The 26,339-nt window shown below is 43.5% G+C and overlaps 1 protein-coding gene across 3 annotated transcripts in view; it reads left to right on the top strand.

Moving 5' to 3' along the window:
• TDRD9 (tudor domain containing 9) overlaps positions 1 to 26,339 on the top strand; it is a 164,265-nt gene that overhangs the window by 125,538 nt on the left and 12,388 nt on the right. For all 3 annotated transcript variants that reach the window (XM_075129909.1, XM_075129910.1, XM_048855410.2), the window contains exons 22-32: positions 1,265 to 1,372; positions 1,933 to 2,033; positions 2,684 to 2,857; positions 4,488 to 4,599; positions 10,027 to 10,239; positions 12,348 to 12,437; positions 13,160 to 13,417; positions 13,941 to 14,096; positions 24,449 to 24,519; positions 24,936 to 25,045; positions 25,239 to 25,335. In XM_075129909.1, coding sequence (XP_074986010.1) covers positions 1,265 to 1,372; positions 1,933 to 2,033; positions 2,684 to 2,857; positions 4,488 to 4,599; positions 10,027 to 10,239; positions 12,348 to 12,437; positions 13,160 to 13,417; positions 13,941 to 14,096; positions 24,449 to 24,519; positions 24,936 to 25,045; positions 25,239 to 25,335 — 1,490 coding nt within the window. The remainder of the gene's footprint in view (positions 1 to 1,264; positions 1,373 to 1,932; positions 2,034 to 2,683; positions 2,858 to 4,487; positions 4,600 to 10,026; positions 10,240 to 12,347; positions 12,438 to 13,159; positions 13,418 to 13,940; positions 14,097 to 24,448; positions 24,520 to 24,935; positions 25,046 to 25,238; positions 25,336 to 26,339) is intronic.

Below are 26,339 nucleotides of genomic sequence, written 5' to 3' on the forward strand. Positions count from 1 at the left end.
TTTGCTTCCCTGACATTTTCTGTGGGGAAGCACAGGAATTCGGTGGGGGGGGGCAATTTCTGCTCATGCGCAGTCCCACAGAATTCCCCCATAAGTAAAAGTTGCTAATAATCACCATGCCATTGCTTATATCCTAATCCTGTTAATGTTGATATTAATGGGATGGGATTGGTTCTTAGCTACAAATTGTCATTAACTGGAAGTTGCTAATATCAGGATTGCTATTAAACAATCTATTGTATTTGTTTTTAGACTCTTTGGAGCAAGCTTTTTACACTTAAGTACAAACGAGTGCCCATCATATGTTTCAATTTAATTTTTCTCCCTTTAGTTTTATATCCCAGTTCATGTGGGATCATCAAACATTTTTTGGTTTGTTAGTGTAGACAATAGAGCTACAATTCATGTTACTGTTATTTATGGATCAGTGGATCTGTGGCTATCCCTTCACTTCTGACAGTTTATCAAAATAAAACCAAACCTGATATGTCATTTTGCTGTGGCTGTCCAAATTAGTCATAAAAATAAACTAGTTTGGAAGGACACTCTGGGGGTAGAGAATAAAAATAAAAAATTTAGCAAACTAAACAGTCCAAGAGTGGGCTGCATTATTCCTGTGTGGAATGCCACATTTGGACCTTCATTGGCTGTGTAGTTACTAAAAAAATTGGATCACTTCCAAATTTTGTGCAGATAACCTCTTAAGTTCTCTGTCAAGTGAAATTGCCTCTGGGCTGATAGAGAGTGAGCTTATTTTCAGATAGGTATTGGTGTTGTGAAAGACAACCCATTATTGAGTCTTCAGTGAAATTTTAATTCAGGTCTGTGCCATCAAACGCGTTGAGGTCTAATGTGAATATTGTTAGTGCAAAGTGAGTGACACTTATGTGCTCTGTAGAATCCTGTTCACGTAGCTTGACTGTGAAAATCAAGAATATTTTCTGTGATGATTGAGACACGGGGCATTACCCACAATGCCAGTGGATTTGCATAATTTGAACAGATCATATGTACTTATATATAATACTAAAAATTGTTCTAGAGGGGAGTCCCTTTTTATGAAATCATTCTTTAGGAATCTATGCCTTGTAATTTTAAACTGAAATGTTATATTTTACAGTTGTTCCCTTAGAGAGGGGATAGCCACACACACAGCTTTCATTAATGAAATTGTACTGCAATTGCATTGAAAGGCAAATATGTCCCATTGAGAGGAACTAAATACAATGTGTTGCATTTTAGCAAAATATTGGCTTTATTTCAGGTTGTAATGGCTGGTGCTTTCTACCCAAACTATTTTACTTTTGGACAATGTGATGAAGAAATTGCTGTGAAGGAACTGGCTGGCAGAGATTCTAAAACCATTGTAATGGTATGTTAAGGCAAAGAGTAATCTACTGTGTATTTCAGTTATGTGAGATTTCAGTGTTGAGGGTGGTATTTTGCAGTTTCGTTCTCTCTTTCAACAGAAGAGGAATAAGAAAAGGAGTACTTGTGGCACCTTAGAGACTAACCAATTTATTTGAGCATAAGCTTTCGTGAGCTACAGCTCACTTCATCGGATGCATTCAAATAAATTGGTTAGTCTCTAAGGTGCCACAAGTACTCCTTTTCCTTTTGCGAATACAGACTAACACGGCTGCTACTCTGAAACCAGTCTTGAATATGTTGAGCATTACTTTGGAGGAAGCAGAGCATCATTAATCACAAATTCTTGGAACTTTGGGGTATCTATTTTTTTAAAATAAATTGTTTGATACAAGATCTACCTTTATTCAAAATAACTTCAGAATTTTGATGGCATTTACTAAAGTTATAAATATTACATCTCTTTTGAATATTAGAGAAGACAAATACTTCAAAGCTCTGGTTAAATGCATAATCCATTAAAATTTTTAAAACTGCAAATATTAACTTTATTTTTTGTGACAGTTGAAGAACATTCCTCCCTATGGTTTCCTATACTATAAACAGCTGCAGTCACTCTTTAGGCAGTGTGGTCAAGTAAAATCCATTGCATATGATGGAACAAAGTAAGTAAAAATGTATTATTTTACATATCATAATTATGAAGTAATGAGTGGAGACTAATTTAAAAATCATGTCACTGCTTTTGTTACCCTGTGATCTGTCTGCAACATTTAGTGATCTCTCCTGTGATGTGATCTGTATAAGTAGTTGAGGAGATATGTACATTGAAAATCAAATGTTGGACAGAGAGAGAGAAGCAGGCTTGAGACTGAGTATGTTTGTTTATCAACTAGTAGTAGAGAAACCAGTCTTTTTACCCACCGTCGTCATTTTCTTCTTTTGTGTAACAGTAGCCCCCTAAAAAGGCTGCCAGTGTTTGAGAACCTTGGTAACATTGCTTTTCTCTGCCTTCTTCAGATTTCAACACCTTCATGATTAATTCTGTCGTATCTTCCCAAAATTCTTCCTGTTTATATTGCTATGTCTGCATTTACACAATAATCTTGAGCATGCTAGAATAATTTAATTATAGCCATAATTATATGTAAAAAAGTTCTAAAGGTACATAGGGACAGATTGAGCAGTGGCTGTGAGACTATAAACATTTTTGCATTTCTCTTACCTGCTCAGAAGTGGGCCAGGAGAAGAACTGATCCACTTTTTCCTCAAATAAAGTACGCACTGCAGGGGTTTGTTTGTTTTTTTGAAACAGAGCCTTTGTGGAGTTCTCTCGTAATCCAGCAGAGCGGTTTAAAATTCTTCCAGCAGTGTATATGGCACTTAAAATGTTCCAGTTAAGAAGTCTGCTTGAACTCAGTGTTCATCCTCCAGAAATGATTGAAGGAAAAATGGAGGGAGTGACATTTACAGGATTGAGGCACACAAGGTATTGCATTATTATGGAGAGAAACTAGTCTCTTCATGGTCTTAGGTTGGAACAAGGCCTCTGTTTTATTTTAAGATCAAGTGTGAACTGCCTCTGTCATAACCAAAACTAAACCAGTCCACTTCAGATATCAAAGACATAATCTTATGCCAGGGCAGAATTATTCTGGAGGGTTTAGATGACTTGGACAGAGTGTTAAATAAAGAAATTGTAAAATCACTAACTGAACACTTTTTTGGGGCGGGCCTACTTATAACTCAAAAATGGCTTGGTCTGGGAACCTCAGATTTGTATTTCTTCTTAGCGGGACTGGTGTGTTTGAATAGTTTTGGGGGTATTCTGTTGGTTAAAAGCAGTCTGAATGCATATTCAAAACCTGCAGAGTTCTTACCCATCTGCCTTGCCATATGGCGTTAATATGTTGTGAGCATCAGGTAGACATATGTGTATAGTGGTAGTTGAGGGGGTACTTGAAGACCAAAGGGGAGGAGAAGCAGCACATTGGGGACATTAGGGAAACCCACCTTTTGGTGGCTGGAGATGCAGTGTAGGCAGAAGTGGTGTCCACCCCGTGTTGCTTGCAAGCTCTGTTAGTGTCCTTCCACCTCTTGAAACCTCCACAGGGACTTGGGACACTGAGCTGACACTAACCATTCTTAAGTAGAAATGAACAAACCTTGATAAAATGTTTGGGCAAACACCTTTTATTCTCCTATGGAGAATCCATCAGACTGAAAGTGTAGACCACTTGAGTAGGCCATGTCCAGTGGTCCAGGGAAAAGGTTCTGCTGGAAGAATCTGTTAACAGTGGCTTGCCCTGGGTACTCGACCCCTATTCTTAGACACAACTTGCTGAAACATCCCTCTGCCAAATGTTCCTGTTCAGCTGCAACTCTGAAATTAGTCCGTAAGCTTTGGATATGATATTTCAAAATGTTAAAATGGCTGAAGGCAGAATTATGGCCTTAAGTTCAGAGTGCATACACCTGCAGCTCCTATTGATGATACGGACTTTTCAACAAAGCTTATGTAGACCATAAGATTATTCATAAGATCCATATGAATATTAATTATTAAAGCACCTTAAGAAGCATAGGCAGCCCATTTACATCTGAGGATTAATATTGAATTTCTTAACTCTTGTCAATTACTAGCAACTTCTGTGTTCTTAAAGAGAGAATATTTTGGAATTTATCCTTAGTGTAATCAACCTAAATATTTTTTTTCATAACTTAACCTTAAAAGAGACGCCATAGTGGAAAACTCAGTTATTAAATCTAGGCTTTTGTGAATTTTATAAGAATTTGGTAGGGCAGCTGCTACTTTGCATGTATCATTATTTGTTATGCCACAGCAGGCACATAAAACATAATTTCTCAATGGTCTGTTGGATTTTCATAGCGCTCCCCCATTCTACCTTTATTTATTTTAAGCACGGACCATACTGTAATATATGCATTTTAGGGCTCATATCTTTCTTGCTAGGTATAAATGCCTCAACTTTGTTTTAGACCTAGATAGAAAGTGACTCAGGTTCATTTTTATTAAACTGAACTTTAAATTCTCACTTCAGAAAAATCCCAGAACATAGTGCTTGAAGGATTATATTGTATTCAATTATGTTTTTTAGAGTAAATGTGGACTTTCAGAAGCAGACCGTAGAGCCTATGCAAACCTCGTTTGGTGCTCTAGAACAGTCACAGACAATTGCAAGCCTTCCCTTGTCCATCTGTGTCACAGAGGTAGGAAAGTTCTGTCACTAAAATGCTAACCATACCTCATAAATCTTTTAAAGATTCCTCTATACAAACACAACTAAAAACTGGAAATAGTGGAGGAAGGGTTTGCAGCTTTTTTTCATGGAATAGGATCATTTGGGGAAATAAGCAACTTCTCTAAAATTTAAAACATTTGTACGTAAATAATAATCTCGCTATGGTAAGGCATGGGCTGTCCCTTGTTTGTTTGTACAGCCACTTTAGCACATTTTGGGAGCGAGTGGAAACAAACAGTAAGTGGAAGTGAAATTTAAAAAGCAAATACATTTTAACTAGATATAACTCTTCAATCAATTTTTACATAACCTTAAATTGTCCTTTGTGTGATTGTCCATGTGCCCATTCTAGTGATGGTGCACATGCACCTCGTGTTACAGATCACTGTCTGTCATAAATATAAAGGGAAGGGTAAACACCTTTAATCCCTCCTGGCCAGAGGAAAAACCCTTTCACCTGTAAAGGGTTAAGAAGCTAGGATAACCTCGCTGGCACCTGACCAAAATGACCAATGAGGAGACAAGATACTTTCAAAGCTGGAGGGCGGGAGAAACAAAGGTTCTCTCTGTCTCTGTTGCTTTTGCCGGGACCAGAGCAGGAATGCAGATCAGAACTCCTGTAAAGAGTTAATAAGCAGTCTAGTTAGATATGCGTTAGATTCTGTTTTTTGTTTAAATGGCTGATAAAATAAGTTGTGCTGAATGGAATATATATTCCTGTTTTTGTGTCTTTGTGTAACTTAAGGTTTTGCCTAGAGGGATTCTCTGTGTTTTGAATCTGATTACCCTGTAAGGTATTTACCATCCTGATTTTACAGAGGTGATTCTTTTACTTTTTCTTCAATTAAAATTCTTCTTTTAAGAACCCGATTGCTTTTTCATTGTTCTTAAGATCCAAGGGTTTGGGTCTGTGTTCACCTATGCAAATTGGTGAGGATTTTTTATCAAGCCTTCCCCAGGAAAGTGGGTATAGTGTTTGGGAGGATTTTGCGGGGGAAAGACGTTTCCAAGCGGGCTCTTTCCCTGTTATATATTTGTCAGACACTTGGTGGTGGCAGCAATAAAGTCCAGGGGCAAAAGGTAAAATAGTGTGTACCTTGGGGAAGTTTTAACCTAAGCAGGTAAAAATAAGCTTAGGGGGTTTTTCATGCAGGTCCCCACATCTGTACCCTAGAGTTCAGAGTGGGGAAGGAACCTTGACAGTGTCTTTTTAGCCATCGGTGCCTGTAGGGCATGTGTGTGCTCTCCAGTCGTCATCCTGTGCTGTGATGGCATATAAGGGCAGGGCATGCCCGCCACCATTCAGCTCCTCTCACCACTTCATGGCTTGACTGGCAACCTTCTTGATCACCTTAGCTACCCAACTACAAATACAGTGTTATTTGTTAGTTGAATAGTTATTAGTTTGTTTGCCTGTTTCAACTTTTATTAAAAAGAAAAGGAGTACTTGCGGCACCTTAGAGACAAACAAATTTATTTGAGCATAAGCTTTTGTGAGCTACAGCTCACTTCGTCGGATGCATGCAGTGGAAAGTACAGTAGGGGGATTTAATATACACAGAGAACATAAAACCATGGGTGTTACCATACACACTGTAACGAGAGTGATCAGGTAAGGTGAGCTATTACCAGCAGGAGAGAAAGTAAACCTTTTGTAGTGATAATCAAGGTGGGCCATTTCCAGCAGTTGACAAGAACATGTGAGGAGAGGAACAGTAGGGGGGGGGAAATAAACATGGGGAAATAGTTTTACTTTGTGTAATGACACATCCACTCCCAGTCTTTATTCAAGCCTAATTTAATGGTGTCCAGTTTGCAAATTAATTCCAATTCAGCAGTCTCTCGTTGGAGTCTGGTTTTGAAGTCTTTTTGTTGAAGAATTGCGACTTTTAGGTCTGTAATTGAGTGAAAAAAGTTTGAAGTGTTCTCCGACTGGTTTTTGAATGTTATAATTCTTGACGTCTGATTTGTGTCCATTTATTCTTTTATGTAGAGACTGTCTGGTTTGGCCAGTGTACATGGCAGAGGGGCATTGCTGGCACATGATGGCATATATCACATTGGTAGATGTGCAGGTGAACGAGCCTCTGATAGTGGCTGATGTGATTAGGCCCTATGTTGGTGTCCCCTGAATAGATATGTGGACACAATCGGCAACGGGCTTTGTTGCAAGGATAGGTTCCTGGGTTAGTGTTTTTGTTGTGTGCTGTGTGGTTGCAAACTGGACACCATTAAATTAGGCTTGAATAAAGACTGGGAGTGGATGTGTCATTACACAAAGTAAAACTATTTCCCCATGTTTATTCCCCTCCCGCTCCACCCACTGTTCCTCACACATTCTTGTCAACTGCTGGAAATGGCCCACCTTGATTATCACTACAAAAGGTTTTTTTTCTCTCCTGCTGATAATAGCTCACCTTACCTGATCACTCTCTTTACAGTGTGTATGGTAACACCCATGGTTTCATGTTCTCTGTATATATAAAATCCCCCTACTGTATTTTCCACTGCATGCATCCCATGAAGTGAGCTGTAGCTCACGAAAGCTTATGCTCAAATAAATTTGTTAGTGTCTAAGGTGCCACAAGTACTCCTTTTCTTTTTGCGGATACAGACTAACATGGCTGCTACTCTGAAACCAACTTTTATTAGTTATTCACTGTGGCGTTGTTGAGCTCACCTAGGTTTAAACACTGCCCATCATGTGAAAGAGCTATTCCAGTTTCAAATGGAGACTCAAAGACTCTCTTGTCTGGGAGAGATGCACATTCCCAGTAAACATGTGAATTGTAAGTCTTTCAGCTCCACAACTAGGAAGGACAGGGAGGCCTGACTTCATGTCTTCCTAATGATCAAACAAATGAGACCAGTTTCCGAGCTAAGCTGTCAAATACACCCTGTATGTGAGCCTTCAGAATCTAAGAGTGGCAATACGGGCTTGTGACTTTGAGAGCTGCAACCTGAACATTCGTTCCCGACTGCAACAGTTAAGTGAACCCCAGACTGCATGGGGTTATAAGCCCCAGAGATAGGTCACCCATCAGGGATTCCTCTAAGAGAAAAACCTCCGCACGGGGATTTTGCAGCTCAGAAGAGCTCTTGCTGAAACTTGGCGCTGAGCTGCTTCCATGCCACAACCCAGCACTTTTGCAGCCCAGTGTCTCTCACTCTTCTGCTACATATGGGCGATTCCCCTTCTATCTGCAGTTTCTGGAGGCAGTTCAAAGCTGTAGCACAACCTGACCTAGCTATGCCCCTTTTTCCGGCCTGCTGCCAGAAATTCTGCCTTTGTGACACCTGTCCGTAATGGTTCTCTTTGCTTCTTGCCTTTCCTTTCTAATTTTTTTTCATTTTCAGGCAGTAGTGAGCAGCCTTCTTTGTTCTCTCCACCACCTGGACCGGGTATTTAGTAGCCTGTGTCTGAACCCACCAAGAGTCTCCGCTACAGTGCCTCTCTGCTGAGTTCCTCTGCCCCCTTTTAGGGAATGGCAGAGTAGTAACTCAAGCACTAGGCTGAGCCTAGAAAGTGCTCCATTTGCAAGGCAGCTTTAATAGGCTTTATAGTGTGAAAATCATGTCCTCCTTGTTCTCAGCCAACTGACCCTAGCATTGCTGGGGAATGGAACTTTTGAGTCGGACAAGCGTATTGGAACCACCCAACCACCAATAAACTGATACTCCACCATAGAAAAATCTGACCAGGAAACCCAGAGTAGGTCAGGAAGAGACCCTAAGGATGAGGAGGACTTCATTCAGCTGGCCCAGGTGGTAAATCCTGGGGCAATTCAGGACCACAAGGACAGGACCCTAACAGGGTTCCCAGTCCCCCCCCCAAGTCCTGACATGGGTCCTAAGTACTCTGTGAGCCCTGCTTCTCTCTTCAATCACTCTCCACCCCCATCTTCTCTCCTCCCCAGGTATTGGATTCTGTGCTGTTCTCCAAGTACCTCTACTCCTAGCTCTACTGTTCTGGCTTTGCCTGCTCTTCAGCTGGAACCTGGGCTCAGCTCTGGCTCCCCAAGTTACTGGTGTCTGGCTACAAGGAACAGTGCAGGGAATGTGCACTGTAGTCCATTAACTCTCCTTTGTCTGGAAAGCTGGAGAGCAAGAGGCAGGTCTCAGCTGGGCAAGAAGACAGGGAAAAGAACGTTGGGTAGCCTACCAGTAGGACTCAGACTGGGGATCAACATGATCTCAACAGTGGTCCATGAAGTTAATTGTAGCATTTTGAATAGACTCAGTGCGGGTAAGGTGGGTGTCAGGAAGACCCCAAAGAGGAGGAAGTTGAAGTAATCAAGATGGGAGATAAGGCTCTGGACTAGTATGTGGATTTTTTCAATTGTGTCCAAGAGGTTTTGTCTTGAAGATATTATGAAGATTTGGACATGGCCTGCATGCACTTTCAAAAAGTGAACATTTTAATATCTTTTCAGAAATGCAACTAGATTTCCCTGTTGGGGAAAGTGGGAAGTTTCATTACCTTTAAATACCAAAATTATTTTTAAAAATTTTAATATTTTGTAATTGAACAGTACAACCATCAGAATCCTGCTTCTTTTTGGAGAGACCAACTTAGAGGGCTGATAGAGAGTGATTGATTTCAGTTTGTTTTACTACTGACAGATAATTCCTTTGTTTAATAAATCAGTTTTAAATACAAAACAAAAGAGTGGGTGGGTGAGATTCTGTGGCCTGCGTTGTGCAGGAGGTCGGACTAAATGATCATAATGGTCCCTTCTGACCTTAGTATCTATGAATCTATTACAAAAAAAATTGTCAAATAAATGTGCATCATCCACCATTTTCTAATGTAACAATGTAAAAATTAAGAATCTGAATAAATGTATGTAAAGCTGTATAATTCCTTAAATGTGTATGGATATAATGTATTTTCCTGGTTAACAAAAGTAAGTACCAAATTTAGTGTCAAGGCTATATTTAGTTGCAAACCAACACATCTTAAGTGCTCCCTAACCAATGAGAATTAACCTCTCTTTAGGAAAATAACTAAGAGTACAAATACAAAAGAAGATTAAAACTGAACATTTAAATCAGTCTGTTATGCCATCATGCCTGATCTTCACCTCTTGTTATGTCAGATTTTACACCAATGTTCATATGATAATACGTCTCTTATTTACAGTATCTGGTACAATATGGATGTGAAAGTTACGCTTCATCATTTAAGAAATACACCAGGTGTTTGAAAACTACTACCATAAATTCTTTTCAGGATTAGGAATGCTTTATTGTATTTTTCCTGGTATGCTGTGTAACACTAAAAAAATGTGATCAAGCATTGTAAGAATAAAAATCATATGAAATCAGATTTTAATATAAAAAGATGACTTAAAAATTCAAAATATTTTAGCAAGTTGTATCCTGGTGTTTTTAGGTGGTGGAAGTTGGACACTTCTGGGGTTACCGAACAGATGAAAAAAATATGATTGTTCTCAAAAGGCTTACAACTGAGATTAACCACCTGGACCTGATGCCTCTACCAGTGTGTCCGTATCCTGATTTAGTTTGTCTGGCACAGTTTACTGATTTTGAAAGCAAAAGATACTATAGAGCCCAGATCTTATGTGTTTCTGGAGATTCTGCTGAGGTATAGTAATATGTTATGTTATATTGAATGGTAAGAAGTAATTGAATTAACGATCTTGTAGCTTCATATTTTTAATGAAATACTTTTGTGACAATTACAAACATCTTTATAAAGAAAGCAAATGTATAAAAGCAAACCTTAGTCAAAGTGACCCAGGAGCAAATGAATGATAGGTCAGAACTCAACAGGGAAATTGTCACTTTGTGATATTGAAGGAGAATTTTGACAGGAGAGAAAAGTGGGTGGTGTAGTAATGTGTGCTGAAGTAGAAGGCTTCAATGAAAGTAGTAGCAAATGAAAAACTTAAAACGGGCTCCAACTACAAGATCTATAGTTTGGAGGAATACTTCAAATAATGAAATTTTAAGTCAGCTTGATGAATCAGTGTCAGCATGTAACGACTGAGAAGGTAAATGTGTTCATCAGTGTGACCAAAAATCACAAGTTGATGGACTCACGTGTTCTCAACTGTATGTAAAAGGATGGCCAGTGTATAGTCCTTGTCAATTGGCTTCGGAGGGCTTGTCTTCACTACTGGGGAGATTGATGCTGCTGCAACTGATGCAATGAGTGTCGATTTAGCGGGTCTAGTGAAGACTCGCTAAATCGATAACAGAGTGCTCTCCAGTACTCCAGCTCCCTGAGAAGAGTGAGGTAAGTTGACCAGAGAGCGTCTCCTGTTGATGCAGCGCAGTGAAGACACCATGGTAAGTCGACCTAAGCTACATCAAGTCCAGCTACATTATTCACGTAGCTGGAGTAGCGTAACTTAGATCGACTTACCCCGGTAATGAAGACAAGCCCTCAGAACAGTTGCATGCTACCTCTCTGTGGTGCACAAAGGTTCCCCTTCCAAGAGCCTTGATTGCACTGTGGCAGTGACCCCTCACCACTGGCTTCCTTGAAGCTAGGTGCCCAGCTACAGCTAACCACTTCTACTTGTGGTAAAGCTTGTTTGAGGTCTGAATCAGGCCTGCAGGTAGGTTGGGTTCGTCCAGATTTCTTGGTCAAGGCATAGTCGACGTCCAGACTCCAGAGAAATAATTTTAAAAAACTCAGTAATGATGATGTTTAAGATTCTGGGGTCCATTCAGAAGCATCTGGCGATCTGGATTTGGCTCACAGTCCACCAACTGACTACCCCTGATGTAGGTGTAGCCAAAGGCATAGGCTGCCTGGGCTTTGTTCTAAAGCCATCAGCTCTCATCATAGATGTAGTGCCCCTCAAATGCAGACACAATTTCATTGAAAGCTAGCAATCCTTTCTTGACTTTGCTGTTCCATTCTTGGCAAGGACCACCTGTGACAGTCTTAAGGTGTGTATGAGTATGATTTTAATAGCTTCATGTGAGCACCACTTCTGATTGCATAATCAGTTGATGAAATCTGATCTGATTCTGTACATACATGCCTTACAGAAGTCAAGTAAATCTCCAAATCCTTGGAATCTTTTTGCCATCCCTGTCAGCAAGTGGACAGGCAAAGCAGCTGATCAGATAGTTCAGACAGGCTTGTCTGTTCCACTGACATTTATTTTGCTTTGGATGGCAGGGGGTGAGTGTAATCCGTGGCTGTCACCCACCCCGACATGCCAATCTGTGCAGTAGCTATCTGCCAATCCAGAGACCACAAGTAGTTGACTTCCTCCTCTGCTGATTTGAGGTAAGATTATGCAAATTTCAGTCTAAGCCACCAGCCCCTAGTCCATAATTGGTATGGGCCAAGAACTGTTGCCTTGGAGAAAAGTTTGCCTAATGCTGTCTCTAATTAGCAGTTTTTTGGTTGATTGGATGTGTAACCTAGGAGAAGATGGAATAATAGACGAGACAAAACTGACCTGTTTGTTTTTGACACATTCTGCCTCCAGGAACCCATTATTCAAGATTCTGTAGTTTCTATAAGTATTTGTCTTTTAATTGGTTATGTAGTGTATTGTGCTACTGAACTGATTGTGTCTGTGTAGCTGATGTGTAACTATTAAAGAAATTTTATATACTGTAGTAGGTCCATTGTGTGCTTGCTGCCTTACATCTGCTAAACTAGCACTTTCTTTGGTGCTTTGAAATCTCCACTGATTTTATATTTTCATTCCTTTCTTTGTCATCAAGGTTTTCTTTGTCGATTACGGCAGTAGATCAAGAGTGTTTTTAAATCACCTAAAGGAAATTCCAAACTATCTTCGAGAGCTTCCTTTTCAGGTAATGATAAATAGTGTTTGCTTCTTTTTAATGAATGTATTAATATTTTAGGCCAACAAGCTTAAGATTTTTTTAAACCTCAACAAATCTTTCCCAAATAATAAAGATCCATGACTGGCTACCATATTTTGCTAATCTGATGTATGTGAAAGCCTTTATCACTAGTCATACATAAGGTATGTTTGGAAGCCTAACTGTTTTCCACCAAGAGAAGACCTGTTTAATAAGTAATCTTGTTTCATGTAACTGTAAACAGTGGTGCCTAGCTTGTGGTTGGAATCATGTGTAGTCCTCAAGGGTTATTGTGTGAACAATGTTCGTATTTGATTATTAACGGTGATTAGCTCCCGCACCATGAAGCGCAGCCCCTGCCAGCACCACTCCACACCTGCCCGAGGCTTGCAGTTTGGGGGGGCAATGCTGGCCCTGTTCCCCCAGACTACTCCAGGCTAAAAAGTGGGGGGCCATGGCCCCCTGATTTTGGAGCCGTTGGTGTAGATGTATGCACAGTGACAGTATAATGGGATTTGTAGCAGTAGTTTTATGGCACCCTTAAGCACTCTCTGTAAAATAATGAATTTAATATTGTTAATGGGGGAAGTGTCACGCATGTGATGGTTTATCATTTTGATTGTTACTGACCCAAATTGTTTTGGTAAAAAAATCAAAATGTGTCTGTCACTTCTGGAGCTCATCATGCATTCTTTAATATGTTGTTTTAGGCTTTAGAGTTCAAGATGTGCAAGATGCGCCCCTCTGCGAAATCTCTTGTATGTGGAGAACAGTGGAGTTATGGTGCCAGCCAAAGATTTGCTTCATTAGTAAATGACTGTGCTCTTATAGTGAAGGTGTATTCAGTTGTGCACAGTGTTCTGCGTGTGGATGTTTACCGGTACTCCGGAATTAAAGAAGTGAACATTCGAGACGTGCTCATTGAAGAGGGCTATGCTGAGCTAGCAGAAGAATCCTATGAATCAAAAGTATGCATTAAATAAAAAGCAATGTTTTGCCATGCCTCTTTAGTTTCTTATGCTAATTTATTTAATCTCCTCTTATGACCTGATACATTGGGCTGAGATTTTGACAGCTATGTAAGTTAAGCAGGGTTGACTCTGGTTAGTACTTAAATGAGAGTATAATAAAACATGCATGTGTATGTAAGCCTCTGGTTAATATAATTGGTCTTTGAGATAGTTTACATGTACTAAAGTAATCTTAGTGTGGGGAGACAGGGACCTGAACTAACTATTTTTGAGACTCTTCCAAACCGATGCTTCCCAGTGAAGGGTGTAATGCTTTAATTAGGTGACTGTCTTGTATTAAGTACTGCTAAGTGCTTTATGATTCAGTGGAAGGTGTTAAGGCAAATCACTGTTTTTGAATTCAAACTTGTTTGTTCACACAAATTCGTATACGTTTTTTTTGCATGAACTGTTTTGTTTTAGTTTTTAAAAGTTTGAACATTTCTCAATTTGTTCTAACTCTTTTCTATTTTTCATTTAGCAAAGCAATGAACTCAAAGAATTATATTCAAAACAAGTAGAAAATGAGGAGAATGCATCTGTAACTCCAAAAAAAACAAAAAAGGAAGAAAAACGCCTCATTGAAATGTTGTTAAATCACTTTTCTGCCAATAAATTTGGTGCACCAAATTGTAAGGTAACTTCAGAAATGGTTTCATTTCTGTATGAAACTATAAAAACATGATCTGTCTATGCCCGAGATTGAAAGCGATTTTTCCAACAAGATTTGATTTTCTGCCTTGAAACAATATTAACTTCAGATTCAGCTATGAATAAAGATAACATAAATTTGTAGGGTTCTTGGAGATAGATTTGTGAACCAGTAAGAGACCAGGATTAAATATTGTCTGAATTAACAGTTTTTAGGATCTTAAGACCTCTGTAGTATTGAGTGACTTCAGCTTGTGGTACAGCATGTGAAAAGCAATTTTATCCTCAACATTTTATTTTTAATGGAAATGGGTACTTCCCTCATTTCTCCCTGTTTATATCAGTTTTTAATTCTTAAAAATACATGACAAAGGAATTCAAAATTTACGCCAGGTTTGTGTGCAGAATAGTAAGACTGTGGGAGGCAGGCACTACAGATGCTTTAAAATTTACTTTTAAAATTCTGTGCATCTTCTGTGTTAACCAAGGAGACTCCAGAGTTAATCATTCAGGTGAATCCAAAATTAACAATTAATTCTTCTTTGAGTATATGCCCTTATGGGTGCTCTGCCACTGGATGGACGTGCGTCCATGCACTTTCAACTGGAGAATGCGAAGCAGTGTTCGCAGGCCTGCACGTGCACAGAGCAGCACCTCCTGTCCCCAAACAAAGGCATATAAGGAGGAGTGGACCCATTCCACTCAGTTCCTTTTCAACCACCTGTGGCTAAAGACTAGCGATTCTGTCTCTGTTGATTCTCAGCTTCTCACTTTTCTTGTATACCGTTTATTCTTTATTCCCCGCCCCCATTTTCTTAGTTTTAGTTTTATACGCTTGTGTTTAGAAGGGGGACTACCCTCTCCCTGTCTCTCCTTCAATCCGCTACCACTCTGGATTATGCTGAAAACTCTGGGATTTCAGTCCTGCCAGACCTGCCACAGGTCTTTTCCCCATAGTGGCAGGCATTCGAACTGTCTCTCCTGCCTTGGAGACACCCTGTTCTGTCTAAGTGTAAAGTCTGTATGGGATTCAAAGGCAGGTCTCAGAAAGAGAGGCAAGATTGAAGCTCCTAATGAAGTGTTCACTAGTCCCAGTAGGATCTGCTTCCCTGCTGTGTGTTAGCCTAAACATCCCAGGCTGCTCTGTTGGCAGCAGTACCTTCAGAGACTAGGACTTCTAAGAAGAAGAACCTTCTTTCTCCTTCCAGAGAGCCTGAGAGGGAGGGGTAGGTCACCCCATAAATGCCATAAAGACCTCACATCCCTCAAAGGCTACAGCTCAGGTATCGTCTGAGCACAGTACCAAGCCACTGGTGCTGCACAAGAAGCAAGTGTGTGGACAAGTCTAAGACAACACAGGGAACAGTTTACCTCATTACCAAACCAAAACATCAAGGCACTGAGATATGCAGAGGCCTCCTGTCGTGGCACCATCATCTCCCTTACACCAGGGCTCTGAGGTAGAGAAGCTCCTCTTCAAGCCTCACCAGTACTGCAGCCACTGTTTCGGCAGTACTAGGTCCTGGCATCAGTTCAGTCTTCTGGACACCAGAGCTTTCCAGCTCCCTCCAGATTACTTTCCCTGGAGAACCTGTTTATATTGGAGGTAGCAGAGTCTCCCCTGCTACAGTCCTATACCAAGGTCACTTTCCCAATATCGCTCAGATGGATTGAACTTGATAAGACTTCCAGCCTTCAGTACTGGCACTTTTGTCTGAGGTTCCCCCCCTACAGCCCAGGGGATGATTTTTCTTCAGACTCTCTGAGGTCTCAATATAGGGTTCTTTTTCAGCATGTTACCACCACACCCTGTGAGACAGTATTCTGAAGCTTTTTCAGACCCCACCAGACATCCTAAAGCTAGGGGATAGGACTGTCTCTGGGGACCCTTCTTTTATCCCCCCTGGATTCCCCTCAGTGAACAATTTTATAGGGTTTCAAGCAGAAAGAGCGCCCAATACCTGCCAGTATGGCATCATTCACAGGCACCAAGTGAACAACCTACAGTGCCAAGGCACCAAGTGAACAACCTACAGTGCCACAGGATTGCCTTTCAGTGCCTTATGCCCTCTCGGCACTGGGGAACACAGAGGAGAAGCAGGATCCCCAGATGAGGGCAAGTTTCTTCTATCAGCCAAGTCCTCTTCATTCCCAGATGAGACGGTAAAGCACCCACCAGCTTCTTACACTGTCCACTTTCAGGCCTTGCAAGACCCTGTGAAATGCATGATGGAATTCCTCCGGATCCCATTAGAGGTGGTCCATGAGTCTCAACACTCCTTGGTGGACATTTTAAAATCTCATCTGTTGATGAAATATCTCCTCCCAATAAATGTGACTCAGTTATCACCGGCTCACAGAGTCTGGCAAACATCTGCCATTAACCAGCTCACCTGACAGTGGGAAATTAAAAAGTACTATATGCCAGCCAAGGGAATGGAGAATTTCTTTTCTCACCTCACCCAACTCCCTAGGGGTGGACATGGCTAACAAAAGGAATAGACAGGCCCAGTCCAGACTCTCTCCTAATAAAGAGTCCAAATGTTTAGACCACCTGGGTAAGAAAAGCTACTCCTTAGCAGCTCTCCAACCTTGTGCGACAAATATGTTGGCAAAATATTATTTCAGTATATATTCCAAGTTCACTCATTTTATTGAACATCTGCCATAGGACAAGAGAACAATTTCAGGCCCTCATTTCAGAGAGTCAGTTGAGAGCCAGAACCTCCCTCCAAGCTGCTCTAGATGCTCCAGATACAGCTTCTACATGCCTAACCATGATCATGGTTATGTGGAGAGCATCTTGGCTCCAGTCTTCCAGTCTCCCAAGAAAAGTGCAGATTATTGTTGAAGACCTTCTCTTTGAAGGGCCCAGGCTTTTCAGCTCTATATGAGTCTTCCCTCTCCACTCTGAAGGACTCGAGAGCTACCTTACAGTCACCAGGAGTTTACGTTCCTACAACCAAGAGACAGTTTAGTTGGTTGCAAATATCACAACAGCCTAGGCTGTTCCAGTACAACCCGCAGTAGGCCTTTCCCCGATTTTGAGACTTTCAGAGGAGGAGATCAAGACCTCAGGAAAGGGGACCACCCCCTCCTACAGAAACATCTCCTCTACTGTCCAGCAAGGGTATGTGGTGTGGTCCTGTCCTTCCTCACCTCTGTCCCACAGGAGGACTACCAGGCCCACCAAGACCTCCTAAAAAGGGTGGCAGCGAGCCTCCGCCTCCAGATGGAAGAGCCCTCAGATGGTTCCTGTTCAATGTGCTGTCCCCTTCAGCAACGGGCAGGATGGCTTTGTCGCTCCATGAAGGGGTGGCAAGAATTTCAAATGCCCTGTGGCAAACACCAGCCTCGTTGGCTCCCACCTCTAAAAAGGCAGAGCGCAAGTACTTTGTACTCACGAAGGGACACAAATATCTGCATACCCACCCGGCGCCCAACTCCTTGGTGGTCGAGTCGGTCAAGCACAGGGAGCGGCGGGGCAACCAGCCCCGACACCCAAGAACAAAGACTCTCGGAGGCTGGATACTTTCGGGAGAAAAGTTTATTTGTCGTCAAGCTTTCAGCTACAAGTAGCAAGCCATCAGGGTCTTCTGGGTCACTACGAGTTTAACCTCTGGGAATCCCTCCCCAAGTTTTGAGGACTCCCTGCGGGAGCACAATAAGAAGGAGTTTAAGGTGCTTGTGGAGGAAGGGGCAGCGGCCTCAAGGGCATCCCTGCAGGCCGCTTCGGATGCAGCGGCCCCGGCCACGTGGTCCAGGGCCTCAGTGGTGTCCATGAGACGGGCGTCACGGCTTCCGCTCTCTGGACTCTCCAGCGAAGCACAGTCATCCATGCAGGATCTCCCTTTCGATGGGAAGGCTCTGTTTGCTGAGGAAACAGACACAAGGCTGCATGGCATAAAAGACTCCCGCGCGACCTTCCAGATCTTGGGCCTCTATGTCCCTTCTCTGACAAAACCCAAGTTCAAGCCGCAGCAGGTGGCTGCCCTCCCGAAGTATGAGGTCGCCCACAGAAAGCAGTGAGACTATAGAAAGCGCCCGCATCGGCAATCCCGGCCTGCCCCCAAGCCTGGGTCTTGTAAGGTCAAGCAGGCCGGCAAAAAGCGTTTTTGACGGGATGCTCCGGGGTACCCCACCAGTTCTCAGTAGGGACCTACCGCCAATAAAGCTCCCTTTCTCCAATCTGTTGTGTGCTTTCCTCCTGAATGGTCATGGCTCACCTTGGACCGATGGGTCCTCAACACCATCTCCCGAGGTTATACCCTTCAGTTTACCTCCTCCCTGCCCAGCCGCCCTTCCCCCCGTCCCTCCTGGGAACCCCTCTCACGAGGCTCTACTCGAGCAGGAGGTGGGGCGGCTCCTGGACCTAGGAGCTGTAGAGGCGGTGCCCAAGGAGTTCCTGGGCAAGGGGTATTACTCCTGGTATTTCCTTATCCTGAAGGCCAAAGAGGGGCTCAGGCCCCTCATGGACCTGGGAGGCCTGAACCACTACATGGTGAAACTCAAGTTCCGCATGGTTTCCCTGGCCTCCATTATACCCTCCCTGGATCCCGGGGACTGGTACGCTGCCCTTGATCTATAGGACGCGTACTTCCACATCCACATATTCGAGGGGCACAGACGCTTCCTCCGTTTCGTGGTGGGGCAGTCGCTACCAATTCATGGTTCTACCGTTTGGTCTGTCCACTGCCCCCGGGGTCTTTACAAAGTGTATGGTGGTGGTAGTGGCCTACCTCAGACACCAGGGGGTCCAAATATCCCCATATCTGGACGACTGGCTAGTCAAAGGCACCTCCCGGTCGCAGGTGACAGATTATGTGGTGCTTCTCCTCTCCACATGTACTGCCCTGGGCCTGTTGATAAACCACGCCAAGTCCACGTTAGTCCCGGTCCAATGCATAGAGTTTATCGGGGCGCTACTAGACGCAACATTGGCCAGGGCCTCTCTCCCACCAGACAGGTTCGAGACCCTGAAAGTGCTCATCGGCTCGGTCACAAGGTTCCCGGTGACGACAGCCAGGGCTTGCCTGCAACTGCTGGGTCACATGTCTGCATGCACATATGTGTCCGTCACGCCAGACTCAGAATGAGGCCCCTCCAGCTCTGGCTGTCCTTGCAGTTCTCCCAGGCCATAGATGGAATGGACAAAGTCCTTACCGTGCCGAACTCGGTGATCACCTCCCTGCGGTGGTGGTCCGCCCCAAACAACATGCTCCAAGGGGTCCCATTCAGGGACAGGGCCCCGACATTGGAGCTGGTGTCCAACGTGTCGGACCTGGGTTGGGCCCATGTGGGGAACTTTCAGACCCAAGGCCTGTGGTCTCTACAAGACCTACCCTTTCATATAAACGTCAAGGAACTCAGGGCAGGGCGACTGGCATGTATGGCCTTCGCTCGCACCTGGAGGGCAAGATAATCAGGGTCCTCGCGGACAACACGGCCTCGATGTTCTATATCAACAGGCAAGGTGGGGCCTGATCCTCTGCCCTCTGCCACGAAGCCCTCAGTCTGTGGGACTTCTGTATAGCCCACGACATCTACCTAAAAGCCTTTCACCTGCCGGGTGCCTGGAATGTGAGGGTGGATCGCTTGAGCAGGAATTTTTCCTCTCAGCACGAGTGGTCTCTACCACCGGAAGTGGCTCACCTGCTCTTCTGAAGGGGGGTACTCCCCAGCTGGAGCTATTTGCGACCTGGCAGAACCGACGATGCCCCCAGTTCTGCTCTGGGGGGGCTGAGGGAGAGCCACTGTGTCCGATGCCTTTACCCTGTCCTGGTCAGGCCAGCTCCTTTACGCCTTCCCCCCGTTCCCTCTGATCAGCAGGGTCCTGGAGAAAATAAAGATGGACAAAGCCAGGGTCGTCCTCGTTGCCCCGGCGTGGCCCAGGCACCACTGGTACGGGACCCTCTCGGGGTTGGCGGTAGCTCCGCCATGGCAGTTGCCGCTCCACCCGGACCTGCTCTCTCAGGACCAGGGCTGCCTCCTCCATCCCAATCTAGCAATGCTTCACCTCACGGCATGGCTGCCCAGTGGCTAGGTGGCAAGGACAGGACATGCTCGGAACAGGTTCAGCGCATCCGCCTCGAAAGTAGACGGCCTTCCACTCACCGCTCCTATGTGGCGAAGTGGTCTCGGTTTTCGAGGTGGGCGGCAGGCCAGGGTGTTTCCCCAACGGCCGCCCCGATCCAGCTTATCCTTGATTACCTCCTCCACCTGAGGGCCCAGGGACTGGCGCCCTCATCAGTCAGGGTACACTTGGTGGCCATATCGGCCTTTCATTCCCCGATGCAAGGGCACACGGTGTTTTCCCATGCTATGACTGGCCGGTTTCTAAAGGGTTTGGATCATCTCTACCCATATGCCAAGCCCCTGGTTCCACAGTGGGACCTAAACCTGGTGCTGGCTCGTCTTATGGAAGCCCCATTTGAACAACTGGCCACGTGTTCCTGGTCTCACCTCTCATGGAAGGTGGCCTTCCTGGTAGCTATCACGTTGGCCAGGAGGGTCGGAGCTCAGGGCCCTAACCTCCGAACTGCCATATACGTTTTTTCATAAGGACAAGGTCCAGCTCCACCCACACCCCGCATTCCTCCCGAAGGTGGTCTCCGCCTACCACATGGGTCGGGACGTTTTTCTGCCAGTCCTCTGCCCCAAGCCTCATGCGACTAGTGAGGAACGCCGTCTCCACATGTTTGACATGAGGTGTGCTCTGGCTTTCTACCTTGAGCGGACCAAGCCATTCAGAAAGTCTTTGCAATTGTTCATTGCCTTGGCTGAGTGCGCGAAGGGTCAGGTGATTTCCACTCAGCAGCTTTCTAAGCGGATCACTTCGTGCATCCGTTCCCGTTATGAGCTGGCAATGATTCCCCTGCCGCCCATTGTGAGGGCACGCTCGACTCGGGTGCGGGCCTCATCGGCTGCTTTTGTGGCCCACGTCCCCATCCAGGACATTTGTAGGGCCACCACATGGTCTTCAGTTCACACGTTCACCTTCTGCTATGCGATCGTCTCCCAGGCCAGGTATGATGCTGGGTTCGGCGGGGCGGTATTCCGTCCCGAGAACTTGTGAACTCCTACCCACCTCCAACAGATAAAACTTGGAATCACCTATTGTGGAATACACATGAGCAATCACTCGAAGAAGAAGAAGAGACAGTTACCTTTTCTGTAACTGGTGTTCTTCGAGATGGGTTGCTCATGTCTATTCCACATCCCACCCTTCTTCCCCTCTGTTGGAGTTGTCTGGCAAGAAGGAACTGAGGGTGAGGGGAGCGCAGCACTCCTTATACCGCGCCAGGCGGGGTCATGGGGGGGGCGCTCCTGCCACGGGTACTGGTAGGGGAAAAACTTCCGGCACCGGTGCATGTGGCAAGCACACACACCTATTGTGGAATAGACATGAGCAACACATCTTGAAGAACACCAGTTACAGAAAAGCTAACTGTCTTTTCTTTAACTCTACTCCTGGGGGAATCTCTTTAGTTGTTGTGTGTATTGTTGACCTAGTTGTTGGCAGGTATTTTGCAATAAGTTACCAAAATAATTGAAAGTGGAGTGATTATATTGTGTTATTTTGACAAATAAAATATGCAGGATTTTGCAGAATTTTAAGTTAGTGTGCAAAATTTTAAATTTTTTGGCACAGAATTCCCCCAGGAGTACCTAATCCACAGAGTTATTAATGCTGTGGAACTGGTGCATTTTCTGTCAAATAGAAATCCCTGCTATCTGTCTTCCAGACCAACAGAAGGCTATTGCAGACTTCCTGAGCGAATGCTTCCTTCAGGTCCATGAATGGAAGTTCAACTGTCTCCCATGACATCTGTCAGGCTTGGGGAGCCCCAGAAGCAGATCTCATTGCCACCCCAAACAATGTGAAATGTTGTCTTTTTCTGCTGCAAGGGAGGATATGGCTTCAACGCTATTGGGTGGTGCCCTCAGAACACCAAAGCCAAATATTCTGTATTGCTTACCCACTTCTACCTGTGATTCTCAAGACTTCATTTACACTGCATCAGGAAAGAGCAAGGGTTATCCTCATAGTGCCATCCTGACCAAGATAAGTGTGGTAATAGAACTAGCTCCACCTCTCCATGGCAACACTTCTTCAACTTCCTCTTAGGAAGGATCTCCTGTCACGGAACTTGGGAACCCTGACCCCTCCCTACCTCTCATCTTTGAGCATGGTTCTTAGCTGGTTATTGAGCATGAAATTAACCTGTTTGTGTTAGGTCCAGTCAGTTCTCCTATCTAGCAGGAAACCTTGTACTCACAAAACTTACCTTCAGAAGTGGAAACTTGTCCACTCTTGATGTTCTCTTCATTCTCCCCAAGCCTCAGAGGTTTCACTCTCCAAAATCGTGGACTATCTGTTGGATTTAGACAAAAGGTCAGTCAATGAGCTCAGTCAGAGTACATCTGGCCGTTATAACAGCCATCAAAGTCTTCTCAGTCTTCGCCCACCCTAGTATAACTAGAGTCCTCAAGGGCTTATACATCTTGTTTTCTTCCACCCGTACGGAACAAGGCCCTCCAATGGGACCTCGGTTTGGTTCTCAGTGCTCTGAAGAAATCTCCATTTGAAACCATGGCTACTTATTCTTTTGTCCATATCTCCCTCAAGACTCCGTTCCTCATAGCCTTCACTTCAGCTAGATGAATGGGAGAGCTTGGTACTGTTGTGGCTGACCCCCATATACCACCAGTTCTACTGCATCCCTATCCTTGCTTCCTCCTAAAGATTTCTTGGGAATACCACATAAGTCAAGAGATTTGCCTGCCAACGTTCTACCCAAAACTTCATACCTCCAAGGAGGAGACAGCGTACATACACGAGATTTCAGAAGGGCCCTTGCCTTCTACCTTGACAGGACTAAGACCTTACAGGCCACTCCTAGGTTATTTGTATCATTTGCAGAAAGGATGAAGGATCAACTTATTTTCACTCAAAGACTGTCCAAATGGGTTTTTGGTTGTGTCTTAACCTGTTGTGGATCAGCTGGGATGCACCACCCTCATGCTGTTGGCACATTCCACTAGAGCTCAGTCCACATCTAGAGCTCTTTTGAAGGAGAACAGAAATTTGTAGGATTGCAATATGATCTTCCATTCATACCTTTGTCAAGCATTACATTTTCTTCCAAGATGATACTACTTTGGTGACTCAGACCTCCAAACCATCTTGGACTTACCTCCTCCACACCCACCTCCCTCACTGAGTTACTGCTTGGGAGTTTCCTACCATGCAGCACCAACAGGGACACATACTTGAAGAAGAAGGAAAGGTTACTTACCTTACAGTAACTTGAGTTCTTCAGGAAGTCTTGTTCCAATGGGTGCTCCACCTCCCGCCCTCCTTCCCCTGAGCTGTGGAGGCTCTGCTTTGTAGTGAGAAGGAACTGAGGAGCGGCAGGTCTGCACCTCCTTACATGCCCTTGTTTGGAGGCACGAGGTGCTCTTCTATGCAGACACAGGCCCATGGACACCGCTATGCATTCTCCAGTCGAGAGAGCGTGGGCACACGCGCATCCTAAAGCAAATGCTGTGGTTCTGCACATTTATTTCTGATAACTTGAATGTAAATACATATGGAAAATAGGTTCTGCCCTTGGTTTCCTACTAAGTAGATGAATATAGATCTGGTGATGCAAAGTTACTGCAGCACACAAAGTGCTGTTGGTGATGCAGTAGATGGCCCAGGCAAACTCAAAACTGTTAATTTGGTTGCATCTCATAAGAAAGCATAGCCATAACTAAACAGTGAGTATTGATCATTATGTAAAAGTGTCATGTACTGTACTCTGATTTTGAGTTAATCCTCACTTTTATTTTTATTTATGTGTGTGTGTGTGTGTATATATATATATATATATATATATATATATATATAATAAAAAATTTCAAATGTGGAGTCAGAAGTTACTCCTGATTTATATTTCAGTCTTCCCAACACCCACATACATGTTCAGTTCACACAAATGAGTGGCCCCATAGAACTCAATGGGACTACTTTCATGCAAAAAGTTAAGCATGTGCGTAGTGTCTACAAGATTGGGAACCTAGACACTTAAATACAGATGGCCTTATTTTCAGAGGTGGTATGGAACTCCAGCTCCTACTGAAGTTACTGAGAAACTGTGATTGCTCAGCTCCTGTGAAAAGAGTAATTTTTATTTAGGTGCCTAGATATAAATTTAGGAACTTAACTTTAGGCACCCAGGTTTGAAAACATTGGATGTTAGTATATGCTCAATAAAGTATTAAAATAATATATTATTTTTTATTTATTTTCATCTAAAAACTAAAACTTACTTGAATTGTCTTGTTTCAAAGGCAACACTTCATGGCCCCTTCAATCCTTATGAGTTGAAGTGTCACAGCATGACCCAAATTTCCAGATTCAGGTATGATAAAGCTTTTGTTGTGAATGGCAGGCAAACCATAGGTCATTGTATTGATATAAAAGTTACTGGAATACACATTTTCACATCTTTAATTTTTTTATTAATTCACTGTTATGCTTAAATACTATGGAACTCTGTAGAAGTAAAAAAAACAAACATACATAATGTTAAAAGTTCTGAGAAGAATGGGAGAGTTTATTGACGCAGTTCTAATGTGCACAGAAATTGTATTTAATATCTAGAATACAAGGCTGAGAGCCTGGATTCGTTCAAAACTTGACTCATTAACTAGAGTGAGTTTGATTGACTTTGCACACTTATGGCTGATTCATATCTTTAAAAGGATTTGTAGATACACATTTCTACTGACTTTTCTTTCTTATTGCCAGTTAATATATTTTGTCATTTTTTCCTAGATGTATCTGGATAGAAAGGGAAAGTATAAACTCTGTAATTATCAACAATACTCCTGAGGATCCATTTCAGAAAATGTTGGTTGCTGCTTCTGTATCAGTAAATGCAACTGGTAATTCTAAATATATACTTGTGTTCCTTATTTTTCTCCCTTTCTTTTCTTTAACTACTTAGCATTGTCCATATGAATAGCCATAGAACTAAATTTTATCTGTCCCTGAAATTCTGTCTACCAACTGCTTAGAGGTTGGTTGTGCTGTCAAGGCCTTCTGTTAATTATCAATTTTTATTCTTTTTTGTAATAGGAACTACAATGTTGTTAAGAGAAACATCTCTGATTCCTCCTATTCCTGGGCTACTAGCACTCCTCAGTATGTTATTTGCTCCTGTTATAGAACTCAGGTATATATGCATTTTTTAAGTGGAATAGCAGAATGGTGTGTTCTCTACCATCTTTCTACACTTCTCTTGTTTCTTCCATCCCTTACAGGCAGTTGCATATTATATTGCTAAGTTGACAATATTGGATGTATATATGAATTTGGGATTCCAGAGTTTGCCTTCGTGAAAACTTGTATAAGTTCCTGAGATGTTGCTGCAACTCTAAGAGGAGAAGGAGCAGTACCAGTCTTAGATCTGCCTGGGCAACGGGAGTTTTGTGTGTTTTAGGGGCTGTTGAGGGACTACGTTGCTATTAAATTTATTAGTTTCACCTGTGTCAGTGTGATGGGGTGTACAAACCCCACACTGAGCAACAAGTGGTTAAGTGATTATTTTGGGCCCAGCCAGCCCTGCCCCCCCCCACCTGCAGCAAATGCTCCTTCTGTTGGAGGAATTAGAAGACAGGGAAACAGCTCATTTGGGGGCAGACCTGGAATAGAGCAGACCTGCAGCCCACAGTTTCAGCAGCACAGAGCAGAGAAAAGGCTGATGTCTCAGACCCAACTGCCCCAAAGGAGCCCTTCAGGAGGGAAAGGAGGACCCACCCCAGAAGCAGTCAGAGGGGGATGTAGACCCTCGACATTGGTAATCTCCTTTTATTTTCTTGATTTGGACTCACCCAGCAAGGGAAAGCCTTGGACTAAGCTGACCAGGGTGGAGATAGGAAGTGGCCCAGGGATGACAGCCTTAAGGAGCCTCGGTTGCCAGACCACTGGTAGCCTAAAGGATCCTGCGTCAGAGCCTGATGGAGTAGGAGGGCCCGGGCTTTGCTACCAACAACCTCCCTGCCAGTCATGGGTTGCAGCCTTGACCCCTAGGTCATGCTTCCCAGCCAAACCCCAAGTGAGGGCCATTACAGTCAGGGATACCTAGAGCCATGGATAGAACCTCTTTTAAAAAAAAATTATATAAAATCAAATAAATAAAATTAGAAACCATTAGGAAAGGGATCGTTAATAAAACAG

The sequence above is a fragment of the Caretta caretta genome, chromosome 6 (genome assembly GCF_965140235.1).
Source record: "Caretta caretta isolate rCarCar2 chromosome 6, rCarCar1.hap1, whole genome shotgun sequence".
In the NCBI taxonomy this organism is placed as follows: domain Eukaryota; kingdom Metazoa; phylum Chordata; order Testudines; family Cheloniidae; genus Caretta; species Caretta caretta.